This window comes from Cyprinus carpio, chromosome B13 (assembly GCF_018340385.1).
Source record: "Cyprinus carpio isolate SPL01 chromosome B13, ASM1834038v1, whole genome shotgun sequence".
Taxonomy (NCBI): Eukaryota; Metazoa; Chordata; class Actinopteri; order Cypriniformes; family Cyprinidae; genus Cyprinus; species Cyprinus carpio.
Window position 1 is genome coordinate 10696790 of NC_056609.1, and position 27155 is coordinate 10723944.

General features: G+C 34.3%; 1 protein-coding gene across 5 annotated transcripts; it reads left to right on the forward strand.

The window, feature by feature from the left end:
* Positions 1 to 729: 729 nt before the first annotated feature.
* On the forward strand, positions 730 to 23681 carry LOC109111149 (annexin A11). 5 transcript variants are annotated; one of them, XM_042736479.1, is made up of 15 exons: positions 730 to 882; positions 10176 to 10409; positions 12239 to 12321; positions 14258 to 14596; positions 17680 to 17767; positions 18073 to 18167; positions 18613 to 18726; positions 19154 to 19244; positions 19398 to 19477; positions 19597 to 19653; positions 19735 to 19828; positions 21150 to 21245; positions 21699 to 21757; positions 22732 to 22854; positions 22960 to 23681. In XM_042736479.1, the coding sequence occupies exons 2-15, from the start codon at positions 10190 to 10192 to the stop codon at positions 23017 to 23019; spliced, it is 1599 nt and encodes a 532-aa protein (XP_042592413.1). In that variant the 5' UTR covers positions 730 to 882; positions 10176 to 10189; the 3' UTR covers positions 23020 to 23681. The 5 variants fall into 5 exon arrangements, 4 of the variants coding, with proteins under 4 accessions (XP_042592413.1, XP_042592411.1, XP_042592414.1 ...); XR_006156243.1 differs by lacking the exons at positions 730 to 882; positions 22960 to 23681 and adding exons at positions 6828 to 6976; positions 21351 to 21367 and having other exon boundaries at positions 22732 to 22785; XM_042736477.1 differs by lacking the exon at positions 730 to 882 and adding an exon at positions 6828 to 6976.
* Positions 23682 to 27155: the final 3474 nt, after the last annotated feature.

Genomic DNA, 27155 nt, shown 5'->3' on the forward strand with positions numbered 1-27155 from the left:
TAACAACAGTTTCATTGAAGAACAATGCATTTTCCAGCACGATAGCACCGTGCCAATAAGTGCAAAAGTGATAACTAAGTTTCGGGGACCAGAATGTTGAAATTTTGGGTCCAGGCCTGGAAATTCCCCATATCTTAATATATTACATTTTTGAACTTGTGGTCAATCCTCATTTAGCTATAGGTGGACAAAAAAAAAAAAAAAAATCCACCAACTCCACAGTTATTATGAAACAACATGCTATTTCTCAGGATTTGGCCCAGAAGTTGATTGAGAGACTGCCCAGTCGAACTGCAGTGATTCCTGAAAAGGAAGGGCCAACACTGCAAATACTGACTTCTTTGCATAAATGTCATGTAATTGTCGATAAAAATCATTGCAATGTATGAAGTGATTGTAATTATAGTTCAGTATTTCACAGAAACAGACTGAAACAAAGATCTAAAAGCAGTTTAGCAGCAAACTTTTTGAAAACTAATATTTATGTAATTCTCAAAACTTTTGGCCACGACTGTAGGATATAATATCGTGAAAGTATGTTTAGTCTGAGTTAAAACAAGAGTGTAATCAGTGGTGTAATACTTTTTTGGGAGTATGTATAAGTTTTTATATTTCAGCCAGCTTTTACTTTTACTCCACTACATTTCCTAATTAAAATGTATACTTTTACTCCGATACATTTCCCCTAAGTATATTCGTTACTTACTATAAAATAGTCAGAAGAACACAGACTGCAGGAAAGCTGGTTTGACGAATCAGTGGTCTCGCGATTGCAAGTTAGACTCATGAAAACACCTTTGCTCATGTGCAAACAAGTGCGGGCCACGCGCACAACTTCACTTTCCACTCAAGTCGATATACAGCATCGTCTGCGGTAATATGGTAAGTGTTGTTGTAATGATGCGCAATCTGATGTTATCAAGTAGGCTATATCACCAAATCACACACAGAGTGCACGCACATTTATTAATTGGTCTATTAAAAATCAAAATTCCAGGAATTCTAAATTGTAGACGACTAAAATTCTTCTGTATGCTTTTTATATTTATATAATTTAATGTAGGCCTAGTTAACTTAATCTATATCACACAAAGAGTACCCTTTTTCTGCAGATGCATGAACACATTTAATAATCTTTTATACAAGTTCAGTAAAGCAATAATTGACTTACATTTAATAAAAAAAATTCCAAATATCTCATCAATTTTGCTAATTACATTACTTCCAAATGGACATCGCATAACTATTTAATCAACCCACAGCAAACTACTTTATTAAATTAATTAAACCGGGAGGCTTTTTGACCGAATCGGTTGTCAGAATAAGTGATTCAGTGATTCACGAGCCGTTTCATTTCAGCACGGTGCTTCTGAAAGAATCAACCGTTTGAATGAATCGGTTGAATCTAAATGACTCACTCCTTAACATTCACTTGCTGTCACCTACTAACGGCGGTTTTTAGTTTCATTACTTTTCGACAAATTTTTTCATGTTTTAAATTATTTCAAAAGATGAACGGAGGTCTCCGTACTGTAGGCTAAATTATATTTCAGATGCAGATTCCATAATAAGCCTATTTATGCGTCTGTAACTGCAGGTTAAATTCATCCATCTCCCCGCTGAAATACAGTACAGGCTACTGTAGGCTAAATTATATTTCAGATGCAGATTCCATAAATATTTTCTTATGTTGGAACAACCGATATAAAGTTTGACATTTTGTCAGAGATTCAGCCTCAGAAATCTTCAATAATTCTTTAACGATTTAGCACAATGACAAGAAAGATACTGTGTTGTAATTGTTTTCAAATGTAGAAGAGAACACAAATTGTGTTTTATTGGTTTTAATCTGCCTTAAGGAATTATAACTAATAGATCTTATAATGTAAAATTGCAGGAAAGGGACTGTCTGCAAAGTGCAAAACGAAGAGAAAAAAAGCACAATTATTCCATCTAAATGCTTCACTTGTGAAATGTATAAATAATAAATCTCGAATCAAATGGCTGTCTTATTATTTGTTCATAAAAGAACATTTAGCTGTTGGTTTTATTCACAGAACTGTAGCACAACAAAAGTTATTAAAATGTACCGACTGAGAAAAAGCTTGCAAAGCATTACAAAGATTGTGCAGTTTACCGCCCACTAGAGGAAGATATTGCACTTGTCTTGACCAAGTTTGACATTCAGAAGTTTAAATAAATTAATTTAGAATGCATACAGTTTGATATGTAAATTTAAATCGGTGTGTCTTGTTACCTGTACAAAGAACAATACTTACAGCCATCTTTTACTATCATATGTAAATCAGGATGCATACTATTGAATTAAATTTGAATCCGTTAACACACTTATTTTTAAAACATACAGTATTCCATCTCAACTTCAATGGGTGTATCTTGTTACTGGTTTCGAGAAGAACATTTTGATGGTTGTTTTAGCCACAGAACTATAATAGAACACACACAATTGAAAATGAAACCAATACATCATTTAGTTTCAAATAAATACAATCTTCTATCTCAGCTACAAAGGCTGTGTCTTGTTACAGATTTAATAAATGATATTTTGCAGCAGTTTTCATTTTCAAAAATGATGCCGTAGTCATGTTGTTGACATTCAAAAATCTCTTGCGCAGCCTTCCATCGAGTCTCCAGTATTATTGACCCCTAGAGGAATGTGCTGCAGTTGTTCCGAATGAGTGCGACATTCAAAGTTATAAATTATTTTAAAATCAATAAAGTCTTCTATTTCAACTTCAAAAGGTGTGTCTTGTTTCTGATTTCTAAATGAACATTTCAATTCAGGTTTTACACTCATATGTAAATCAGGACACATGCTATTGAATTAAACAGTAGGTTTCTTGAAGCATCTCATTGTCACAGTTCTTCTGGATTTATTCTCTCTCAGTTTGTATGTCATTCCAGACAGACTGATGATGATCAGATCAGATCTCTGTGTGGAGCACTGCCTGCTGTCAGACAGAAATCTCACTGGAATATTACAATTAATGGCAAAATGAATGTTTGGAAATGTAAACTGATATTTCCTACTGACGCACTACAGCAAAAGATAGAAATAACTGACCATATATATTGTATATTAGTTTATTGACATATAGTACATTCGTTTTTTGAAGCATATAAGTATGGAACAACACAAATTACAATTTATCTATAGATCTATAAATACACATACATACACACAAATATAAATCAGCATAAAATTTCTAAATATGATTACCATATAGTCTTCCACTCTAAAAGAGCTTTTTTGACACATAGTTACATTCGTTTTTTGAGTAGCATATAAGTATGGAACAACATATACTAAAAGAAGTCGTTAAAAGATAGATAAATATAAGGCAAAATGTTAATTATACTACAAACATTTACTATAGCTGTCAAAGCACAAAAAAATGTACAAAGGGTCCGTTTGACTGCAGTTTATTCTTATAGTTCTATGAAGATATAGTTGTGGGCAAAATGTTAATTATTTTACTAAAATAAGAGGAATTACACAAAATGCATTTTATTTTTTAGTGCTGAGTAAGATTTGTTGCATCAAAGATGTTTACATATAGTCCACAAGACAAAATAATAACTGAATTATGTCAGAAGCTTCAGAAGAAACCTATATATACAATTAGCTCAATTTATCCGAAAAGTTTGTGAGACCTGGAGAGTTTTTATGAAGAATAGTGGACAGTTTAACTGCTCAGGAAAAATAAGGGACTCATGAACAACTATAAAAAAAAAAAAAAAAAAAAAAAATTGAATGGAATGGAATTTTTTTATTTAATTCAATAGCATGTGTCCTGATTTACATATGAGTGTAAAACCTAAATTGAAATGTTAATTTAGAAATCAGAAACAAGACACACCTTTTGAAGTTGAAACAGAAGACTTTATTGATTTTAAAATAATTTATAACTTTGAATGTCATACTCGTTCAGAACAACTGCAGCACATTCCTCTAGGGGGCAGTAATACTGGAGACTCTTTGGACGGCTTCAAAATTGATTTTTCAAAGTCAATAGTGTCACTTCTGCATCACTTTTGACAATGAAAACTACTGCAAAATGTTCTTAACGAAATCCGTAACAAGACACAGCCTTTGAAGCTAAAATAGAAGACTGTATTTATTTTGAACTAAATGATGTATTGGTTTCATTTTCAATAGTGTGTGTTCTATTATAGTTCTGTGGCTGAAACCACCATCAAAATGTTTGTCTAATCTGTAACAAGACACGCGGCCATTGAAGTTGTGTAATAAAACTGTGTGTGTCATAAATCAATTTATTAAAATGTGTATCTCAAGTCGAAGCAACTGCAAAACAACTCTCTTTGCCAGCGTTGTCTTCTTTGTTGAATTTAATTTCAATAGCGTGTACTCATTTGGTGTCATACTTCCATTAATATAATAAAAAAAAAAAAAAATGTTCTCACAAGGACCTGGAATCAGCCTACTGCATTACCACTGGATTATGGAATGATAATGCTTTTTAATGTTGTTTTTCTTTTATTAATATATTTATTAATAGTAATAATATAATAATAACCACTATCACATATCTTGTTTACAGTATTTCTTATTTAAATTCAAGTGAGCATTCAAGTGTTTGTCTTTATATCTTTCAAAGACCTTGGTTGCACAAATTGCTCTTGTTTTGTTAATTATAAAAAAAAAAAAATCCCTGTAGACAAACCCAACCTTTTACCATTCTCAAGCACTCCATAAAAATTAAAAAAATCCGCTTCTAGACTCTTTATGTTTCGCAACAAATTAAAGGAGAATTAAAACAATTAAACTGCGATGTGTGTTCAGTTCTACGTTCTATTGCTTTTCAGATAAGAAATTTTTTTATACAATTATACTCATCCTCTAAGAATTTATTGATTTTTTTTTTTTCGCGGCTGAATATCTGTCTAACATCAAACGTCGAAACAACTTTATATCGGTGTTGGAACAGTGGTGGACAGTAACTTCACTTCGTTGCTGTACTTAAGTACATTTTTCAAGTATCTGTACTTTACTGGAGTAGTTTTATTTTGAGTAACTTTTACTTTTACTTCACTACATTCCAAAGCATAAGATCGCACTGTTTACTTCACTACATTTTCTAAAACGTATTGTTACTCCTTATAATATATCACGTGCTCCGACACGTAGAAGCGGTGTCTGATTCAAGAACGGACTGATTCTTTTCAATGAACCTTTTAAATCGGCTCGCAAATCGCACCAAACGATTCATTCAGGAATTAGAATGATCCGACTGCAGCTGTTCTCGAGTCTACAACTCACTGATTCAAATGAACCGTTTAGTGCGAGTCTCCAGTGAACTGAATTCACAAGTAAGAACCGGGAGATCTTCTGAGCGCACGCGCGACTGATGCTGCTAAAAGTAAGTTACTAATGTCGAATTTTAGGATTAACTATTGTAACTGAAAATCATATTTAGGTTAAAACTGTCAGTTGTTTGTGAACTAAATCTGCTGTAAAGGATGATCTATTTAAGCCCACTGAAATATGGAAGAAATAGTTAAAACTGAACACAATCTTGCTACTCAAGCTGTGTATGAATATATATTTAGTATATTTTATATATATTTGCTTCTTTTCTGTGTTGCATTTACTTGTACTTTTACTTTCAATACTTAAGTACGTTTAAGATTTAAAGAATACTTTTCATACTTAAGTACAATAAATATCACATACTTTAAGACTTTTACTCATGTAATATTCGAAACGGTGACTTCAACTTCTTCCAAAGTCATTTTCTGGTAAGATATCTGTACTTTTACTTGAGTATAACTTTCAGGTACTTTATACACCACCGAGTGTCATCAGTCTTACATCACAGGCTAAAGAAAAGCTTCTTACACTAGGATGGCTGTGAAATAAAGTGTCATTGTTAGCACTGATCAAGACCATCAGACCATCAAATTACATAATATCAAACATCAGAAATGTAAGTTTTATTCATTAGAACAACATTTAGAATCTATAAAATTGACTTTTTTAAAAATGAACAAAACCAAAAGTATAACAAGATGGCATTAAAATTGCACTCAACATATTACAGGTGCTTAGACAAAAAATGAAAAATAGATAGAGAAGTATGTATGTGTGTACAATATACTTATACTACATTATAAACACAAAACCACCTATCAAGGAATACAAAATATTATAATAAATAATAAACTAAATACAACAAAATTCCAGATTTTTTATCCTTATTTTTTGACAGAGCTTTGTACCAAATAATACTTAAAGATTTCAGACGGGGGAGTCTTAATAATAATGTAATATTTAATATAATAATAATAATAATTATTAACATTTAATATAATACTTAATAATATTTATGTAGTATCTCTCGGTAGAAGAGCTGCAAAATCTGTATAGTGCGCTTTCGACATTAAATTGTTCACTTACGAATACGCTCGCACGTTTTCCTAAATACCGTAAACGCACGTCATACGCACGCACGGACGGGCGTGACTGACGTTAGGACGTGTTCCGCTTGGGCAAACTTCCATATTTAGACCCACCCAGTCTTTTGTGACTTGTGCTAGTTTGTCACATATACACTGTATTAATACACATTTAAAAACAACAACAACAAGAGAGAGAAAAAAGACACAGCCCTCAGGAAACGGAGATGTACTCTGAACGTTGAGCTCTTAAAGAGACTACAACACGTTTCATACAGCTGCTCTTTTTAACTTGGTTGGGTCGTATATTTGACAGACTTATGGAAAGATTACAACAGTCATTCCTTAATTACCAAACAACGCGAGTCATGGTGTACGAAAGAGTCACATGTTTCGTATTTAGCTAAAGATTGTTTGTTGTTACAGTCATGGAAAGAATGAGTCCCGCCCACCTCATTAAATATTACGCTGCGTGTCTCACGCGCGAGCTCAGAGGTACTACTCTGTATCTAGGAAGTGACGGGCCGCTGATTAAACTGTAAGTAACTAATACGCTTTTACACTATAAATGCCCTCCGTTTAACGTTTACACTATTAAAATAGTAATAAAGATGTTATGTGCGCTGCTACGTACACGTTTATGCGCGTTCTGTTCTGTAACTTAATTCTCTCGCGAACACGACTGCGGTATTTTAAGCCTTCTTGCAGCTAACATTTTAAAAGATCCACCATAATGTTGTGCATTTAACACGCATTGCATTTCTATCGCTGGTCTTCAATTCGCACGTTTAAGGATCCGTCACAGTTCGGATCAGCGGTATAATGAGGTTTTATGGGGAGATAACCTGCTTTAATGTGACTGAACGTTTTGTTTTATATACATTTGCGGTAGAGAAAACCCGAACAGTTACTGTTATATGAGATAATATGGACGTTTGGATATATTTGTTGATACGATGAATGCAGAATGAAGTATAAGATGTTCTTTTATATTAAGTAAATAGTTTTGCATTATATAATAAGCAATTTTATACAAAACACTGTATTATGCAAATTGAAAGTTAACTAGCCTGTACATTGAACTGTACAGTTCTGTTTACATTACATTTGCATAATATAGTGTTTTGCATAATATAGTATTGCTCTCTGTCTCTCTCTCTCTCTTTATATATATATATATATACACACACACATTACTTTAATTTTTCCACGTTAATAATTGGTGGACTCTTGGCTTTATTTAAGACCCCTGCTTTATAGAAAGTAAAACTTCTACAGTCAAAAAGAGTGGACCGTTGGTTTTGTGATGATTTCAAGTGTGAAGGCAAGGCCTGTTGAGAAACTGACTGGTGGGTATGTAGGACATTCACATTCTTAAAAAATTAGGCCCTGAGCAATGCATGATTATATAGGCCCACCTGAACTATAAGTTTGGAAAGTTTGACTGTTTAGATTGCATCATGTGTTGAGGTGTGGTGTTTTAATATCAACAGAGTTCATCTCTAAAAGTCTGTGAATGTTGCCCCTTCCCTCTACACAATTATAATGTGTTTTATGGCAGGCGAGGTGCTATGGCAAACCACTCCCACACTAAGTAAAGGTGATAAGACTTCATGCAGAGTGTATTTTACTTTCAAATATATCAGTATTAGTTTCCTTGACCACATATAGAGCATGAACACAGGCTAAAAAATATATTATATAGCTTTTTACTTGTATGTTCACAAAGTATGGACATCACTCTTGAGGCAATGCATCAAGGGTCAATAAGAAATATTATAACCCCCCCCCCCCCTTTTTTTTTCTTTGCACAGTATCTTATCTGCCCCTGCACTTCTGCACTGCCTCAATAATCTGTTACTTAGCATAGGCAAAAGAGCACGATACTTCCTACTATAGAGCTCAGCATTGGCCTCCAGCTGTTCTGTCCATCTGTTGTTGATTGGAGGGATTGGGATCTGAGGGTTTTGTAGGAAAAGGGGCAGAGTTTAAGCAGACCAACCATTGGAGAATTCTGGCATTTGTCACCGGATACAAGTCTTTTGTTTCACTGGAAGATCCAGTCATGACGATAAAATATAAAAATACATGTACTTTGAAAAGGATTTTTAATTTCATAGTTTAAAAAACATTTACTTGTGGCGTCTACAAAAGCATATACCATCATTTAGCAACCTCAGAGCTCAAGGTAGGTCAGTCTTACAATAGTTTAATGTGTTATCACTAATAATAAATTTCCCTGTTGAAAAAATGAACCCAGGTTAAAAAAGCACACTTCCATAATGTACTTAAAGTGCTCAAGTACACAAGTTTACTAAAGTGGTGATTAAATAAATTTTTAAATACAGAGATAGTATATTAAATGAACATTTTAGTTCATATTCATGGTGTCCCAAAATATCACAGTTGCGTATACTTAGTTGAACTTAATTTTATCTTAAGCAGTACTAAAGAATCATTTGTAGTATATTCAGTACAAAATTAGTGTGTGAAAATTGAAGTACATCATGGAAATGTACTTTTTTTTAAACCTGGGAGAGTTTTACTTCCTGAACATGACTGTAGTTTTCTCTAGCAGCTGTCTTGTATTTGTTTTATGTAATGTGTTTCCATGGTTTGTACCACATTGGAACTCTTTAGTGAGACACACTGACTGCTGTTAATGGTTACTAAAAAAAAAAAAAAAAATGAGGGCTTGATTTTGAGAGCATAGCCACTACTTTCCATTTAGAGTTTATGTTTAGATACATTTCAAAGGAAAGGGTGAGAAGTCTGTGCAGTCAGAATGCAGTCGGTTCCCTGTCAGAAAGAAAAAAAAACACTGAGAGAATTAGGCGATAGATAGATAGATTTTTCTTTTAAACACAAATAAATGCAAAATTGTGCGTATATGAAAGTGAAAGAAACTTTAGCTATCTTGTTTTATTTGTTGACCTATGAACTCTTTAGCAAAACATCTCACTTTCAACATCAACATGTGTTAAACACAGCAGCAAGGTGTTAGTTTTGACTTTTGTCACCGATCTAAAGTGAAAGGAAATGGGTGATGCTTTTCTATAAAAGAACGTGCTTGCAAAACTATTTGAAAAATGTTCCCACGAATGACTTCATTAAAACTAAATCAACCCAGCAATATCAGTATACTGACCATTCACAAATCTGTGATGATTTATCAAATGCTTTTTATGCATTTATTACTTTATAAAACACAGCATGATTTACAGCTATAAATATAATGTAGTGATGTTTTTAGATGTACAGCAGTCTCTGCTCTGAGGGTCATTCAAGCAGCACAAGAGCAGGTGTAGCAACAAATAGACTGTAAGATGGAGGGGCCTAATGGATCAACCATATCCTTCTAAATAGAGTACTACAGACAAGACATATTTTATAGGCCCACCCAGAATTGGATTATGGATAATTGCAGAAAATAAGCTCAGTGATCAACAAAAGTTGCACATCTTGTTCATCAAGATTACGTTCACAAATGAACACAACATTTATAAAGCCTAGGAGTAAAAGCTAAAGTTATAAACAAGTTTGCATGACTCCAACATCACCATCACTAAGCTTTCAACTACGCTTTCAGTCTTTATCTTAAATCTACAAGTTGGAAAGTTTGAGTTAGAATAGTACATTAAGTATAATATCTTTTTTACATTTATGATCTGCAATCCAGGCTTGTGAAGTCTTATTGAATACACAATTTTTCTAATTGCAGCCCATACTTTTTTCAGTTTCAGGCACGACAATGAGCTATCCAGGCTATCCTCCCCAGCCCGGCTATCCTCCTCAGGCCGGTGGATATCCTCCCCAACCAGGGGCGTACCCTCCTTCTGCAGGAGGTTACCCACCTCAGCCTGGCATGTACCCCCCGCAGGCGGGTGGATACCCTCCCCAACCTGGAGCTTACCCGCCCCAGCCAGGTGCCTATCCTGGCCAGCCAGGGCCGTATCCTGCTGTGCCTTCAGGTGAGCCACTGTATCTGATTTCCATATGTGTGCATTGTACTGCCTTACATCATACTTCAGTCTAAGAAGTTTGCATTTGAAATGGTTTTGAAGGTTTTATTTTAGACATAAACTCAGTGGACAAACCAACTTTGTTTTGTGGCGCTTTCACTGAATAGTGATGTTAAAACGGTAATCTATCATTGTCTCGCACTGACAGACATTCATTTGGAGGCTCTTCTTTTGAGACGCCAAGTGATCTTTGTATGTCTATGCACCAGTGGTCACATGGATTACATTACTGAATAAACACAAATGAATGTTCTGTTGGAAGGAATCTGTTGACTTGTTGACTAGTTGGTCACACATTTTCCATAATCTGGTTGCTTTAGCTATTTTGCCAAACCAAGTTATGCTTTGTTTGGTGTGTATACATGCTAACAGTTTTGACCTTGCTATGTTTTGTTTATTCATTAAATTGTTCAAAACTCTAAGGCTTCGTTCACACTTCTCACCAATCTGATTTGGTTTTCAGATCTGATCTTTAGCACTGTCTGTCCATACTGTCAGTTTGCTAGTAATGAAACCTGATCTGTTCTGACAGGGAAGCAAATATCCAGTGTCTCTACATCAGTTTCACTTTATATAAGTGTCAACACAATGCTTAGACATCTTCTCGTACAAAAACTGTCAGTGTGGAAATTTTGCTTCTGTTCATGTCTATCATGATCTTACTGCGGTGCTGAACTCCTAGGCACATGAGAGAACATAAACACCAGAGGTACTGGACACACATTGGTGTAGTGCATTGAAAACAGCTGACACATTCACTCATTCACTACAGTATGTACTACGTTTATTTATTTAAGCTTTCACTAGTTCATATTTATGGCATTTTACATGGCTTTGCGGTGTGGCAAATACATTTTAAAATACTTGATATAGTCAGTTGCTAAAATAATTATTAAAGGTATCAAACACCGGAAAAAGCAAAACTGCAAAAACTAGTGCTGTTTAAAATAGTTTTAGGTGGAGTTCAGCATGTCACATGACAGGTCAACTTCCTAGACTATTCCAATCCAATTAACCAAATATATGTCATTAGACTTAAAAATGGAGGAAACACCTAGCAGAAAGAGCTTAATAATTAATGTGCAATGTCAGTGCAATTTTACCTGCCACTTCTTATTACCATAACAAAACCTGCTGCCTTGGATTCTGCAGAGTGTTTCTGTTTTGTCTTATCACATCAAAACAGGTTCAGAACTGAAAAGTTGTTTTTTATTAATATAGAAGTGGATGCAGGGCCCTTGGGATTCTGCACAGAAAAATGATCAAAAGTTGATGTCTAGATTATTATTCAGCCTGTCATTTGATACACAATGTGTCCTTATTTCCCCTATACACACTGTGTTTTGAAGTCAACACGGATGATGCTCACAGCCCATTTTATGTCTGTAATCTAACATATGAGACAAGATAGTCAATAAGAGCACAGCCGTAACTGTCTGGATTGTGAAAAATAGGCCAGAATGGTTAAGAGATGTTATATAGCAGAATGGAGATTATATACCAGGTGACTGGAAGAGAGCATTGAAAAGAATCTGACTCTGAAAAGAAAAGCCATTTTCACAGGCAGACCATGTTATTACATTTTTCTCTTTGGAATAACATGCAGCAGTGAATCATGCACTATTAAGACCAGCAACATGTTTTAATGACGTAAATAGGGTTGGTTTTTTTTTTTTTTTTTTACTGTGAAGTGCACTGATATTGTTCAGTCATAATTAGTGTGGGGCTTTTAGGTTTTTGTTTACGTGTTTGCTCGTATTAAATGCATGTATTTGCAGGAGGTTGGGGTGCTCCCGGTGCTCCTATTGGCCTGGATAATTTGCCGAATCCTGGATTCAACGCATCAAATCTCCCAGCAATGGTAAGTCCTATAATAAAATGTATTGCGTGATCAGAAGTGACATTGGTCTCCATTCTTAGCAGAAGCAAGTAATTTGATTCCAGTCAGCATGAAATGCACAACTTCGGCTAAAACCGCATCAAATCATTCCTTTATCAGCTTTGTACGAAACTGTGCTCTTGTGACTGTGACATTGATCCCTTATAATTTACCTGTCATCAGAATGTGCTTTGACCAACAAATTTGACCCTATTAAATCTACTGATGCACAGGCTTCTTTAGAGTTTGCTCTGTAATCAAATTTACACATCAGAGGAAATGTGAGCAAGTGTGGATCCATTGAACTACTGCAGCGAGGACAGTGTTTCACACAAAGTATTCAATGATGTACAAAAAAAGCATATAACGTTAGGTATATTTAGATAAATGTATTACATGAGTACTAAGACAAAACCTCAAAGCACCAATAAGAACACAGTGATGATTTAATTATATAGAGATGCGTAAATAAGAAATATCATTAGGAATGAGGAATACTAAATTAATGTGTTTGAAGAGGTTTCTCTCCTAGGTATCATTGTGAAAAAGAAAGGCACTATGCATAATTTTAAATAATATTAATAATATATATTTTAAAATAATATACTTAAGTGCAAACTGACTGTAATGTTTTTAGCAATTTAACTGCATGTTAATTAAAATTAAATGTAATGTACCACTTAAGTAGGGCTTAAGTACTGTACATTGTCTTTGAAATATGGTTAAAGTGTACTGCCAAATATATTCACAAGCATTTATGGTTTATTTGTTTATAAACTGAAATATACTGTACCTAAAAGTCATTTCTATTGAAACTTTGATGTATTTACATATATTTTTTGATTATTATACATTTGTAAGGATAAAGTTGCAATTTAGTGCATTTAAAATATGTGAACTTAAATGTAATATAGAATAACATTTACATTTTACATTTATGCATTTAGCAGACGCTTTTATCCAAAGCGACCTACAGTGCATTCAGGCTATTCATTTTTTATTTTTTTACCAGTATGTGTGTTCCCTGGGAATCGAACCCACAACCTTTTGCGCTGCTAACGCAATGCTCTACCACTGAGCCACAGGAACACTACATGCTACAGTTTAAATTATAATCAATTACTTTGTTATTCTTTAGCGTAAATAACATTTTTTTAGGTTTGAAGTACACTACAAGTGCATATGTAATACAAATGAACTAATTTCTCTTTTCACAAAGGATACAAAAGCTATATAATATATGGATATAAATATATATAAATATAATATATATATTTATATATATATATATATATATATATATATATATATGTATATCAAATACGGCATTTCCTGTGTTCTAATTTGAAATTTATGCTGCCCTCGGCTACATAAAAGTGCTCAAAAGTTTAAGAAACTCCAGTAGATTGGCAAAATCATCAGTTGACCAGATTGCTTTCTTGTGATTTTTGTGTTGGTGTCAGCCATTAAAAAAAACACATTGGTTGACCACTACTTTTCATGGAAATACTTTTGTAGTGTGATGCTTTAGCTTGAGTAAAAGGACTGGTTTCATTACTCCTCCACAGTACTTCTGCATTAAGGGGTCAGCAAGGGAAAATTTGTGCATGTGGAAACTCTTTCAGTGTTACAGAACAGTGTCTCTGTGACACCCGTGTGCAATATGATGCGAGTAGCTTAAGTCAACAGAAACGTTTTAGTGCAAAGTCGCACTAAACAAACCTCTCCATGAATGCACACTTGTTCACCATCCTCCTTATCTCCCTGTCCTGGCCTTAATCATCTCTTTGTCCTTCATTATTGTAATTTCATGGCTGTATATGTTACATTTCCTGCAAAGTCTGCTCTACTGTCCTAACTGTCATGCTCGCTGTCATGCTTTTTGCTTTTTTCGCCCCCTCAAATTTTTCCATCGCAGGCAAATCAGTTCGCCGCCAATAGTGGATTTACCCCAAATCCATCCATGTTCCCTCAAGTGCCTGGTGGTTATCCTGGCCCCCAACCTGGGGGCCCACCAGCCCCCTCCCCTAACCAGCCCTATGGCATGTACCCTCAGCCAGGAGGAGGTATGCCCCAAGGTCCGGGAATGGGATACCCTGGTGGGCCACCCCCGGGTCAGCAGATGCCGGGCTACCCAAATGCCCCAGCACCCACTCCGTCCATGCCTAGCTATCCCAGAGCACCCTCACCCAACCCATCCATGCCCGCATACGGAGGAGGTTATGGAGGAGGAGCACCTGCCGTTCCAGCTATCAATGTAATTAACTCTAAATATTTTTGTGCAATTTATTGCAGTATACAGGGTTTATAAAGGGTCTTAAAAAAGTCTTAAAAAGTCTTAATTCATCTTTCCACAGATTAAGGCCTTAAAAGGTCTTAAATTGGAGCAGAAAGTCTGGTATTCAATGTTGCATGCACTGCAAAGAATGAATATCTTCCAAAAAAGTATTTTTTCTATTAAAAAATGTATTTTTGTTGTTTTCCAATACAAGTATACTAATATCAAGATACTTTACTTGAGGTGCAAAATGAAGATAGTTTAAGAGTTTTCAGTAAAATTGAACAGTATGAAGTAAGTTTATGCTTAAAACAATAACAAATGTCTGTCAATGATGTGTGAAAACTTGTTTAACCTTTGAATTAAGTAGATTTTTCTTGTTCTTTTATTAATCCGTATTAGTCTATATAAGATATTTGCTTATTCTAGGGGTTAGTTCACCCAAAAATGAAAATTAGCCCATAAATTACTCACCCTCAAGTCATCCTAGGGGTATATGACTTTCTTCTTTCAGATGAATCCAGTCGGAGTTATATTGAAAATTGTCTTTGATCTTTCAAGCTGTTTAATGCCACTCAGCAGGTGTTGGATGCATCAGTCCAAAAGAAGTTAAATAGTGAATCGATGTGTATTTGTAAGAAAAATATCCATATTCAGAACGTAGTAATCACTTTAATGTAGCTTGAGCAAACAGTAGTACACAGAAGCAGCTCTGGGCTGATGATGTATGTTGGTCAACTTTGCACATGCTCTGGTGAGTCTCGTGAAAACCAATGTTTGTTAACAGGAGCAAAGGAAGCAAATTTTCTTTAGCAAAGGAAAACCAGTCTCCTCTTGGCTTATATTGAAATCCTCCAACATTCTTCTTTACAAGTCCTCGTTTTTTACTTCTAATTAGTGACCGTTGTTTTGTTTTGATCTCTCCGCTGCACTTCCGCGTTCATCACTTCTGAGCTACGCATGCGCAAACCCAAGCTCATAAGTCATCCGCCCAGAGCTGCTTCCGTGTACAACAGTGAGCGCAAGCTAGATTCAGGTGATTTCTACGTTTTAAATATGTATTGTATTGTATTGTATTTTTCTTACAAAAACGCATCAATTCGCTACAGAGGACTTTGTTCACCCCCCGGAGCTGTGTGAGACACTTTTTTTTTTTATGGATGGGCGCTTTTTATTTAACTTCTTTTGGACTGATGCACTGCAACACCCTCTGAGTGGCATTAAACAGCTTGAAAGAGCAAAGGCAATTTTTAATATTACTGACTGGATTCGTCTGAAAGAAGATTGTCATATACACCAAGGATGCCTTGAGGGTGAGTAATTTATGGGCTAATTTTCATTTTTGGGTGAACTAACCCTTTAAGCTATAGAGAACATATTGATGTATTATGTTCCCTTCAATTTATTCCTTACATTTTCTTGATCTGTAAATTGTCTTTAAAAAGTCTCTTATATTTATCTTCACAAAATCTGCAGAAAGCCTGAGTATATACAGGTGCATCTCAATAAATTAGAATTTTGTATAAAAGTTCATTTATTTCAGTAATTCAACTCAAATTGTGAAACTCGTATATTAAATAAATTCAGTGCACGCAGACTGAAGTAGTTTAAGTCTTTGGTTCTTTTAATTGTGATGATTTTGACTCACATTTAACAAAAACCCACCAATTCAACAAATTAGAATAAGGTGACATGCCAATCAGCTCAAAACACCTGCAAAGGTTTCCTGAGCCTTCAAAATGGTCTCTCAGTTTGGTTCACTGCTGATCTGACAGTTGTCCAGGAGACAATCATTGACACCCTTCACAAGGAGGGTAAGCCACAAACATTCATTGCCAAAGAAGCTGGCTGTTCACAGAGTGCTGTATCCAAGTATGTTAACAGAAAGTTGAGTGGAAGGAAAAAGTATGGAAGAAAAAGATGCACAACCAACTGAAAACCACAGCCTTATGAGGATTGTCAAGCAAAATAGATTCAAGAATTTAAGTGAACTTCACAAGGAATGGACTGAGGCTGGGGTCAAGGCATCAAGAGCCACCACACACAGACATGTCAAGGAGTTTGGCTACAGTTGCCATATTCCTCTTGTTAAGCCACTCCTGAACCACAGACAACATCAGAGGCGTCTGACCTGGGCTAAGGAGAAGAAGAACTGGACTGTTGCCCAGTGGTCCAAAGTCCTCTTTTCAGATGAGAGCAAGTTTTGTATTTCATTTGGAAACCAAGGTCCTAGAGTCTGGAGGAAGGGTGGAGAAGCTCAAAGCCCAAGTTGCTTTAAGTCCAGTGTTAAGTTTCCACAGTCTGTGATGATTTGGGGTGCAATATCATCTGCTGGTGTTGGTCCATTGTGTTTTTTGAAAACCAAAGTCACTGCACCCATTTAACAAGAAATTTTGGAGCACTTCATGCTTCCTTCTGCTGACCAGCATTTTGAAGATGCTGATTTCATTTTCCAGCAGGATTTGGCACCTGCCCACACTGCCAAAAGCACCAAAAGTTGGTTAAATGATCATGGTGTTGGTGTGCATGACTGGCCAGCAAACTCACCAGACCTGAACCCCAGAGAGAATCTATGGGGTATTGTCAAGAGGAAAATGAGAAACAATAGACCAAAAAATGCAGACGAGCTGAAGGCCAGTGTCAAAGAAACCTGGGCTTCCATACCACCTCAGCAGTGCCACAGACTGATCACCTCCAAGCCACGCCAAATTGAGGCAGTAATTAAAGCAAAAGGAGCCCCTACCAAGTATTGAGTACATGTACAGTAAATGAACATACTTTCCAGAAGGCCAACTTTTCACTAAAAATGTTTTTTTATTGGTCTTATGAAGTATTCTAATTTGTTGAGATAGTGAATTGGTGGGTTTTTGTTAAATGTGAGCCAAAATCATCAGAATTAAAAAAACTAAAGACTTAAACTACTTCAGTCTGTGTGCATTGAATTTATTTAATACATGAGTTTCACAATTTAAGTTGATTACTAAAATAAATGAACTTTTCCACGACATTCTAATTTATTGAGAAGCGCCTGTATTTGAGTCCTAACTTGTTTTATTTTGTAGCGTGGGTTCAGAGGGTCCATTCAGGACTTCCCTGGAGCTGATCCTCTAAAAGATGCAGAAGTCCTCAGGAAGGCCATGAAGGGCTTTGGTTAGTTACTGTTCATGTTCATTTTCCACTAACTCTATTTCTTAGAAAGAAATGTCACTCATTCTCCCTCTGGGTTAAAAGTCATTCTGTTCTTATTGTTCTTTGATGTTTATCTGTTATTAATCTTATTAAGTTTGACTCCTTTGTGATACTGGTGACGGTTGTTTAAATACTGAGAGCTTTTTTTTTTTGACTGACATAAAAATACGATAAGAGATTTCCAGAAAATGACTCAGGTAATCATGTGTTTACTGTATATGCAGCTGCATAACAGGCTGCTCATGTGCTTGAACATGTTTCAACAGGCACTGATGAACAAGCCATCATTAATGTACTCGGAAGTCGCTCCAACAGGCAGCGTGTTCCACTCTTGGTGTCATTCAAGACTGCCTATGGAAAGGTAACGGAGAGCATTGGAGCTTTTTAGATTTGCTGTGCAGTGGATACAGCAGCTGCCCCTCAGATTGAAACCAGGTTTTATTTTAACAGCTTATTGCTTTTCGGAAAATTATAATAGCATGTAGCACATCATGGTTCAGAGCTTTTAAGAAAAACTATTAGCTGTTAAAATAAAACCTATTATATAGTCAGAGGCTGGTGGTGTTAGTGGGAGGAAACGGTCTCATTCAAGAGAGCATTTGATTGGACAAATATTTATATGCCCCTGAGTACAAGGTCAGACATCAATATTTTGGTCCATTTTACCACAGGAGGATTTCTTCAACACTTAGCATATAGGTCATTAAAGACAGAATACAGAAAAGAACTAAATGCAGCAAAGTTCAGATTTTTTATGGGTTAAGAAAAGCATCATTAATCATTCTGATGTAACACAATGCTTACAGGATTTGATTAAGGACCTGAAGTCTGAGCTTTCAGGAAACTTTGAGAAACTGGTGCTGGCCATGTTGAAGACTCCAGCTCAATTTGATGCATATGAGCTCAAAGAGGCCATCAAGGTTTGTGAAAGTACTTTATTAATAGAATGAATACAAATGAAGCATGAAAAATTTAAAATATTTAATCAAACATTGTGCAAATTAGCACCCTCACATGGATACCTGATGCAATATATAATAAATAAATAAATAAATATTTATTATCCAAAAATCCAAATTTATATGTACACATATACAGTATATGGATTTAATGGATTTCTGAAGGATCATGTGACATTGAAGACTGGAGAAATGATACTGAAAATTCACAAAAAATTAATTACAATAGGAATATAAAAAAAATATCCTATTGAAAAAAGCTATTTTAAATGCTAAAAATATTTCAAAGTGAGTGAACTGTTCCTTTATAGGTCACAGATAACAGAATATTTGATTAGATTTTTTGATATGCCATTAATACAAATGTAATCTGCTGATTATTTCACAGGGAGCAGGGACAGATGAGGCCTGTCTGATTGAAATCTTGGCCTCTCGCTCTAATGCAGAGATCCGAGAAATCAATCAAGTCTTCAAAGCCGGTGCGTACTAGAGTCATATCACTTAATGCCTTCCCTCTGCAATTATAGATCTGATTACTTCCCAATCAAGCATTTGTCATGCACGTTTAATCTAAAGCTCGACAGTAAAGCACGGTGAGTTGTGATGGATAACGCTCAGTGTTTCTGTTTTAGAAAATAAGAAATCACTGGAGGACTCCATCCGTGGAGACACCTCTGGACATTTCCAAAGACTTCTGGTCTCTCTTGCTCAGGTACACAGAAGATGTGAATGTTATGATGTGAAACTTTCATATTTTGAGGGGTCAAAAACTTTGTAAATGACAGAAATGTGAAAGTCAGATCAGTATTTCTTCCTGTTATTGTCTCAAAGGGTAACCGTGATGAGAGTGAGAATGTGGACATATCAGTAGCCAAACAGGATGCTCAGGTAATCATAGAAATGTTTCTAAAAATATGTTTCGCATTCTTTGAAGAGTCTCTGTTATGGTCTATTTGTGTTCTTCTGCAGGCTCTCTATCAAGCAGGGGAAAATAAACTTGGCACAGATGAGTCTAAGTTTAATGCCATCCTGTGTGCTCGGAGCAAAGCTCACCTCAGAGCAGGTACGTCATGGCCCTTTGGCTGGAATAATAGTATTCTGTTATCAAGTCAAAGTCCCTTCTAGATAGGTCAGCTCACTCAGCGCCTCCTCCAGGCTGCTTGTTTCCTTCTAGGTAGTAGTAATGCTAGCAAAGCTCATATCTGCTTGAATGGGGAAATCCCTAAATCTCCAAACCGGTTTGTCAAGAATACTGTACTATGACATACATTGAAAGAGAAATAATCATGTTGTATTATACATTCTCTGCTTCTTCAGCTAAATTCAGGCAAAAGTACTGCATTTTCAGGCTTGTCTAGCTAAAGAGTAAAACAAGCTATGTTTCTGTCAGAAAGATGATTGGTTTTTCCATTCCCCCGCTACTATATTAAGCATAGTGACTATCATTTGTATGTCTACAAATGATCCATGCTCCTGTACTGTCTGAGAATCTAGAGTATAGTGATTTTTGAGTGCTCCACATAGATACATAAAGTGTAAAAAGTTCTGTCACTTGGTCCATTCTGGGGTGGCCAAAAATTCAGTTTTGGGTCTGGTATTGCAGTCAACACACTCTTGCCTAGGCTGAAAATTGGACATGGTTTCCAGTGGAAACATTTGAATTCACCTCTGAATTAACCTACTTATTATGTCATTTCCTGTTTTTCTATAGGACACTGTTTTCTTTTGTCTAATTACATAATATATGCAATACTGGTCATACAGTATATTTAATTATTAAAATTAAAGAATCAAAACGGATAAAAAATAATTATAAATAAGATACAATAAAATCAGAATTATTGTGAAATATAATTAAAATTTTAAAGAACTGTTTTCTGTTTTAATATATTTTAAATTGTAATTTATTCCTGTAATGACAAAGCTGAATTTTCAGCATCATTGCTCTAGTCTTCAGTGTCACACGATCCTTCAGAAATCATTCTAATACACTGATTTGCTGTTCAAAAAGATATTTCTAATAAAAAAAATGGGGAAAAATTTGAGGTTTCTTTGATAAATGGAATGTTCAAAAGGACATTTAAAAAAAAAAAAAAAAAAATTTATAACATAACTGTCTTTACTCTCATTTTGACCTATTTAATGCATCCTTGCTGAATAAAAGTATTCTTTTATTTATTAGTATTAGTATTATATTTAATATAGTGTGTGTGTGTGTGTGTGTGTGTGTGTATATATATATATATAATTTTTTTTTTAACTATTGATTGCTTTAAAGTTCATTAGTGTGCTCTCACGTGCTCATTAACAGCTATATGTTTGTGATTTCAGTGTTTGCAGAAATAGCGACTATATTAAGACATGACGTGTTTTTTTGTTGACAGTGTTTAATGAGTATCAGCACATGTGTGGCAGAGACATTGAGAAGAGTATCGACCGGGAGATGTCTGGAGATCTGGAGAGCGGCATGCTGGCTGTTGGTGAGCTGTCTGATCTGCCATCTAGAATCGTTTCATGAAATCTAATCAATAAACACTCATAATTGTATTTCTTAACTTGCTCTCCATCCTGCCGGCCCTTTTAAGGGTAAAGCTGTTATAGGGTAATTATGCGGTAATATATTTTTCACACAATGAGATTCATAACACAAATGTGTGTCATAATGTAGCTGATGTGTGCTTGCTGTGTCATAGTGCATGACTTCCTTTCATAATGAGTTGTGTTTAGTGTGTTATTTCGGTTTGCTGTTATGAACAGTCAGGTTTTCTCTTTTAAATGACTTTCACTTTCAGATGAATGCCTGGTCTGTCTTCAGTGTGTTATATTTTTCCATTTAAGTTTCAAGATTCGTCTTGCTTGCTCTATTGTACACGGCTTGTTAGCTGCAGGGTGATTTGCGTATGGTGAGTCGAAACATGTTTTTCTGTATGCAGTGAAATGCATCAAGAACACACCGGCCTACTTTGCTGAGAGACTCTACAAGGCCATGAAGGTGAGAATAATTCTTCTCGATGCGAATGAGCTATACTGGCTACAGAGTGAGAGATGGCAAATTTATGATTTATTACAAACAAAGCCATGGTTTACAGCATTTTAAGTCATTTTATTGTATAGCAGTGGTTCTCAAACCGTGTACACAAAGTGCCCCCAGGTGGTATGCTAGAAGAATGTCTTGTTTATTATAGTAAAAGTATTTTATATTATTGTCTTTATATATTTATTTATTTTATATAAAAAAAAAAAAAAAAAGTTTTATATTTTTTACATTAGAATACAGTTGTTTTGAATTGGTACTTTTAAATTTATATATATATATATATATATATATATATATAATATATATATATATATATATATATATATATATATATATATATATCCTATATATTTAATAGATATTATATTTTTAATAAATATACAAATATTTTATAAAATGCATTATTTTGTAATAAACATATATATATATATATATATATATATATATATATACCTATATATATTTGTATAAAAATTTTTTTTTTTTTTTTAATTTTTTTTTTTTTATTTTAATAAACAATAGTTTTGTGTGTCAAGGACTCAGTTGCATAGCCTATTCTTGATTTGGAAATTTCATGGAAATTTTAATAATGAACATCAATTTTTATACTTATGCTCAGTTCTGAACTATTTACAGCAATAGAAAATAGAATATATTTAAATTGGACTGCAGTAACTATTGTAATATTATGATATTAATATAAATATGGTATAATGTGACTCACCGTCCTTATGTACTCTAAAGAGTTCATTTACTTAATGCTGAAGTAATTTAAGGGAACACAGGTTACTGGATTCTGATTTGATTCAAGGCAGTAGTTGGCCTGAGAGTTCGGAGAACCACTGCTCTGGTGTATAAGATCACATGCATCAAAGTTTCAAATCCCAGTATGCTTCAAAATGAAGAAAAATGCTGTTTGAAATACGCAGGGAGCAGGAACCAAGGATCGCACTTTGATTCGCATCATGGTGACCCGCTCTGAGGTGGACATGCTGGACATTCGTCAGGAATACATCAAGAATTATGGGAAATCTCTATACACAGCCATATCTGTGAGTACCAGTGTAACGACCCCTCAAACTATGCTTTACCTTTTTGAGAAATGAAAATTACAGCACTGTAATAACAGTTGTAATCCAAGTAATCTGCATTTACAGGGAGACACATCTGGGGATTATAAGAAACTACTGCTGAAGCTCTGCGGTGGAAGTGATTAGAGGATACAGATGCTCGCAGAGCCTCAGAAGACATGAAGACACACCACAATTTCTACACACTTCTAATTTGCACTCTTACATACTTGCATGTTTTACCGTACTCAATGCAAAGGCGCTTGTGTGCATATACAATATGATGCACGTTACATTTCATGCTCTTTTATTAATGTATTTGTATTTCGAGAGTAGCCAACTATATCTTTATGTGCCTTCTACACTCAAAGCAGTGGCTTAGCGAATTATTGTACGCTATCGAATGTATGCGTTTCCGCAAAGTACACTTTGTTTGCGAGTTGATTTAAGAAAATTCTGGATTAAGCATTGCGCACAGATCTGAATGCCAAAAATTGTTTTTACACATTTATGTATCTTAAGTAATATACATATACTGGGGAAAATGTGCCATAAATGTTAGTTTTAATCATCAAAATGACATTTTATAGTAAAGAAATGTATATTTACTGCATCCTATGCATAATACACTCAGTTATTTTTTAACTATGTACACTTCTTTTGTTATAACCATTATGATTGTCAGCCTCCTCACTATTGAGGCAAGAAAAAGTGGTAATGATGGTGCTGTCTTTGTGTTTCTAATTTGTTTACTCTGTACAGAGCCAAACACACATATGAAATGCTAAGTAAATCCTGCCTGAAAGAGATTATAAGTCAAGCGTTCAACTTGAATTAAGTTGGTATTTCTTCAATAGCCCACTTTGTATTATCAGATATCTCCTCCACATAAAACACATCTGACACCAAAAAACACCCATAAAAATAAAAAAAAAAACACACATAAAATAATTCCTACTAATAAATAATAAATTAGGATAAAAAAAATTACAATCTAACAGAATAAAGATAGGAGACTTCATTTCTAAAGTGAGTTTACCAAGGCAAAAATAATAGAATAATATAAAATAAAATAATAAATCTGATTAAAAAACAATCAGAATTAGACATCTGAAAATTAAAAAAAAAAAAAAAAAAAAAATAACACATAATTAAACAAAATATAAAAAACAACAATAAAAATACAATTATTAGTAGTAATAATGTAAGATTGAATTCAAATATAATATACAGTTTTAATGAACATAATTATTTGTAGTTATGCCAAGGTCTGAAATATTTAATCAGTTTCTAAAGTTCTGTAGTTATACCAAGGCAATATAATAGAAAACAAATATGATATAGGTAAATATAAAATTATAATAATAATAAGTTAAATCTGATTTTTAGCTAAGAAAACAGATCAGAATTATATTAATTTACAATGGCTGAAAAATATCATAAAAAATATGGTTAGAATGGCAAAAAAAAAAATTAGACCTCTGGAGCACATAATTAAATGACATGATGAAAAATACAATTATTAGTAGTAATTAAAATTAGTTATTATTTTTATAGGATATTTTTACTTTTATAAAAACGTTTAAAATAATGTAAGATTGAATTCAAATATAATATACAGTTTTAATGAACAAAAAAAATAATAAATAATATACAGTTTTAATGAACATAATTATTTGTAGTTATGCCAAGGTCTGAAATATTTTGAGCAATATAATAAATAATATATACATAGACAGAAAGAACAAATAAAAAACCTCATTAAATGCATGATATAGGTAAATATAAAATTATATATATATATATATATTTTTTTTTTTTTCTAGTTATGCCAAGGTCTTCTTTTTAGCTATCCAGATTAAACTAGAGTAATATGCTTTTTATATGTAAAACAAATTACAATTTTCAGTAAAACCTAAAATAATCTTGCATACCCTCTTAGTATTCATGCCACTTGTAATTAGCCGTGTTTAAAAAAGATTTTAATAATTTAGTTTTAATTTCTTGCTTAGTATTCATGCCACTTGTAATTAGCCGTGTTTAAAAAAGATTTTAATAGCTGAGGAGGTTCTCAGCTCACTGTGACTGAATCATGGGGTGCATCCATCATTTGAAGCTTCCAGCAGTGCAGGCTGAGTCTGAAGTGTCACTGCTCCCAGATCAGCTCAAATCTAATGCCATCTAACAGCCTGCTCATCTCAAAACAAATACAACAAAACAGCCTGCTCATTTCTTCATACCGAGACCAAACTGCTGAGGACGCCTGCTCACTTCTTCATACCGAGACCAAACTGCTGAGGACGGAAAACAACATGACAGTCATTCATTAAAAAAATCCCATCAAGAACACAAAGTAAAAATAGCATCATAAATAATAAATGTAAAGGTATCAAAGCAAATATCTTGAATATTTTTAGAGGAGAGATAGCAGCAGGACTCTTATTCTGTAATGTATAGTCATAGGCCTGTATGTTTATAAATGTAAAGGTATGAAAGCAAATATCTTGGATGGATGTATACAGATAATTAAATATGTGAAATATAAATATTATGAACGTGAATCAGTGACAGCGAAAGCTGCCTCACACATTGTGACTCAGGATTTAATTTCAGGATATTCTTATTTGCGCCAGTAGAGGGCAGGATTGCCCTGTGTATTTAAATACGATGACAAACTATTCAAAAAAAGAAAAGAAAAAGACATTTGATAAATGTCAGTCTAATATATAAATAAACAGAAAATCGTGTGATTTCTTTTAGCTACCTTTTAACCTTTTTATCTCTGGAAATTGATTGCATAAATTTATTTGATTTATTTCATTTTCAGAAGTAATCGTCTTTCAGCATTTAGGTCATAAATGAAATGGAAATCCATTCCAAATTAAAAACTTCAGTCTTGATTATTCAGGACTTATAAATATTATCCAGAAAATCAGGTTCCACTGAGAGCAATCAACTTATATCTACCCTCTAGATAAGATACAAACAAAACATCTGCTCATAGATAATAATCATGTCTTTTTAAATATTGTTTAAAAGGGTTTTACCTCTGCATGCTATTCTCTTTACAGAAAATGTTCACAAGTCTTCATAGAATTAACTAGATAAATAACCCCATCATAGTAAATTAATCACCAGTCAGTCACAACAAATGACTATTTTGTGTCTCTATGTGTTCCACAAAAAAAAGACAAAGAGCTGATGTTCTGTATCTAAGTGTGTACAGACACGTGTGATCTCTAATTGGCGGTTGTTAATTCTATCTAAGCATCGAGTGCCTTGACAGCACCCATTAATGCTTCACGTGGGAGTGCAGTGTAAAATAGCTTCAGTTTAGAGCAACCAGTTTGCAGTGTCACAAGGTTTGTCAGATGGGAGTAACCAAGCCTGCTTTACTGACATGTGGTTCTTTCCATCTGTCAGCTGCATTGAAAAGATCGCAGATTTCTCCAAATGTTTCTGCTCACTCTGTTAGGCCTTGCATAACATACACACTATCAGTTATTTCACAGTGTTTGCATGTGTCTGACAGACATCCTTTGCAATGCTTGTTATCTGCTTTGGTAGTCCAATAAAATGACTCAATCTGGTTTAATCCCGTGTTTATCTTTCTTTGTATGTTTGAGGAAACTGATAATTGACTGGGTACTTACTAATCTGCCTTTCCTTACCATGTAAACCCCCCGACTGGCCTCTTATAGCCTGTGAACTCCACGTAACCTTAGTTCTTCATATAAAGCGGTCTGAGCTGTACATATGATATAAATCATCTAATGGAGATGTGTCTTTCAGCTGCTGTTCTTACTGGCTTTCAGCACAATAATGTGAACTTTGAGCTTCAAAGATGGATGGTCCACAAAGCCATACATCAGAAATGTAATGCACTCATATGGATGATATTGAATAAACAGTGATAAATCACTGAAATCATTTTTCACATGAAATCCAGAATAAATCATTTGGAGGTCGCTCTTGTGAAATGCATATCAGAAAATGTATATTTTTCTACACCTGAACAAATGATTTTTTTTTCTTCATATTTTTTTATGTCTTGTTTTATATTAAAAATATCTAAAAATTGTTAAAAGAGGATGCATTCATTTGAGCAAATACCATTTCTACATAAATCTGTTCGATCATGCCTATCCCAAAAATCCTGGGATAGATACACTTGAGAAGAAAAAATAACCTTGTTTTCCCTTTGAATTAATCCCCCCCCCTCTCCTTTTTAAGCATAAACTAACTTATTTTATTTTATGACTTAATATGTTGCCATTTTGCTT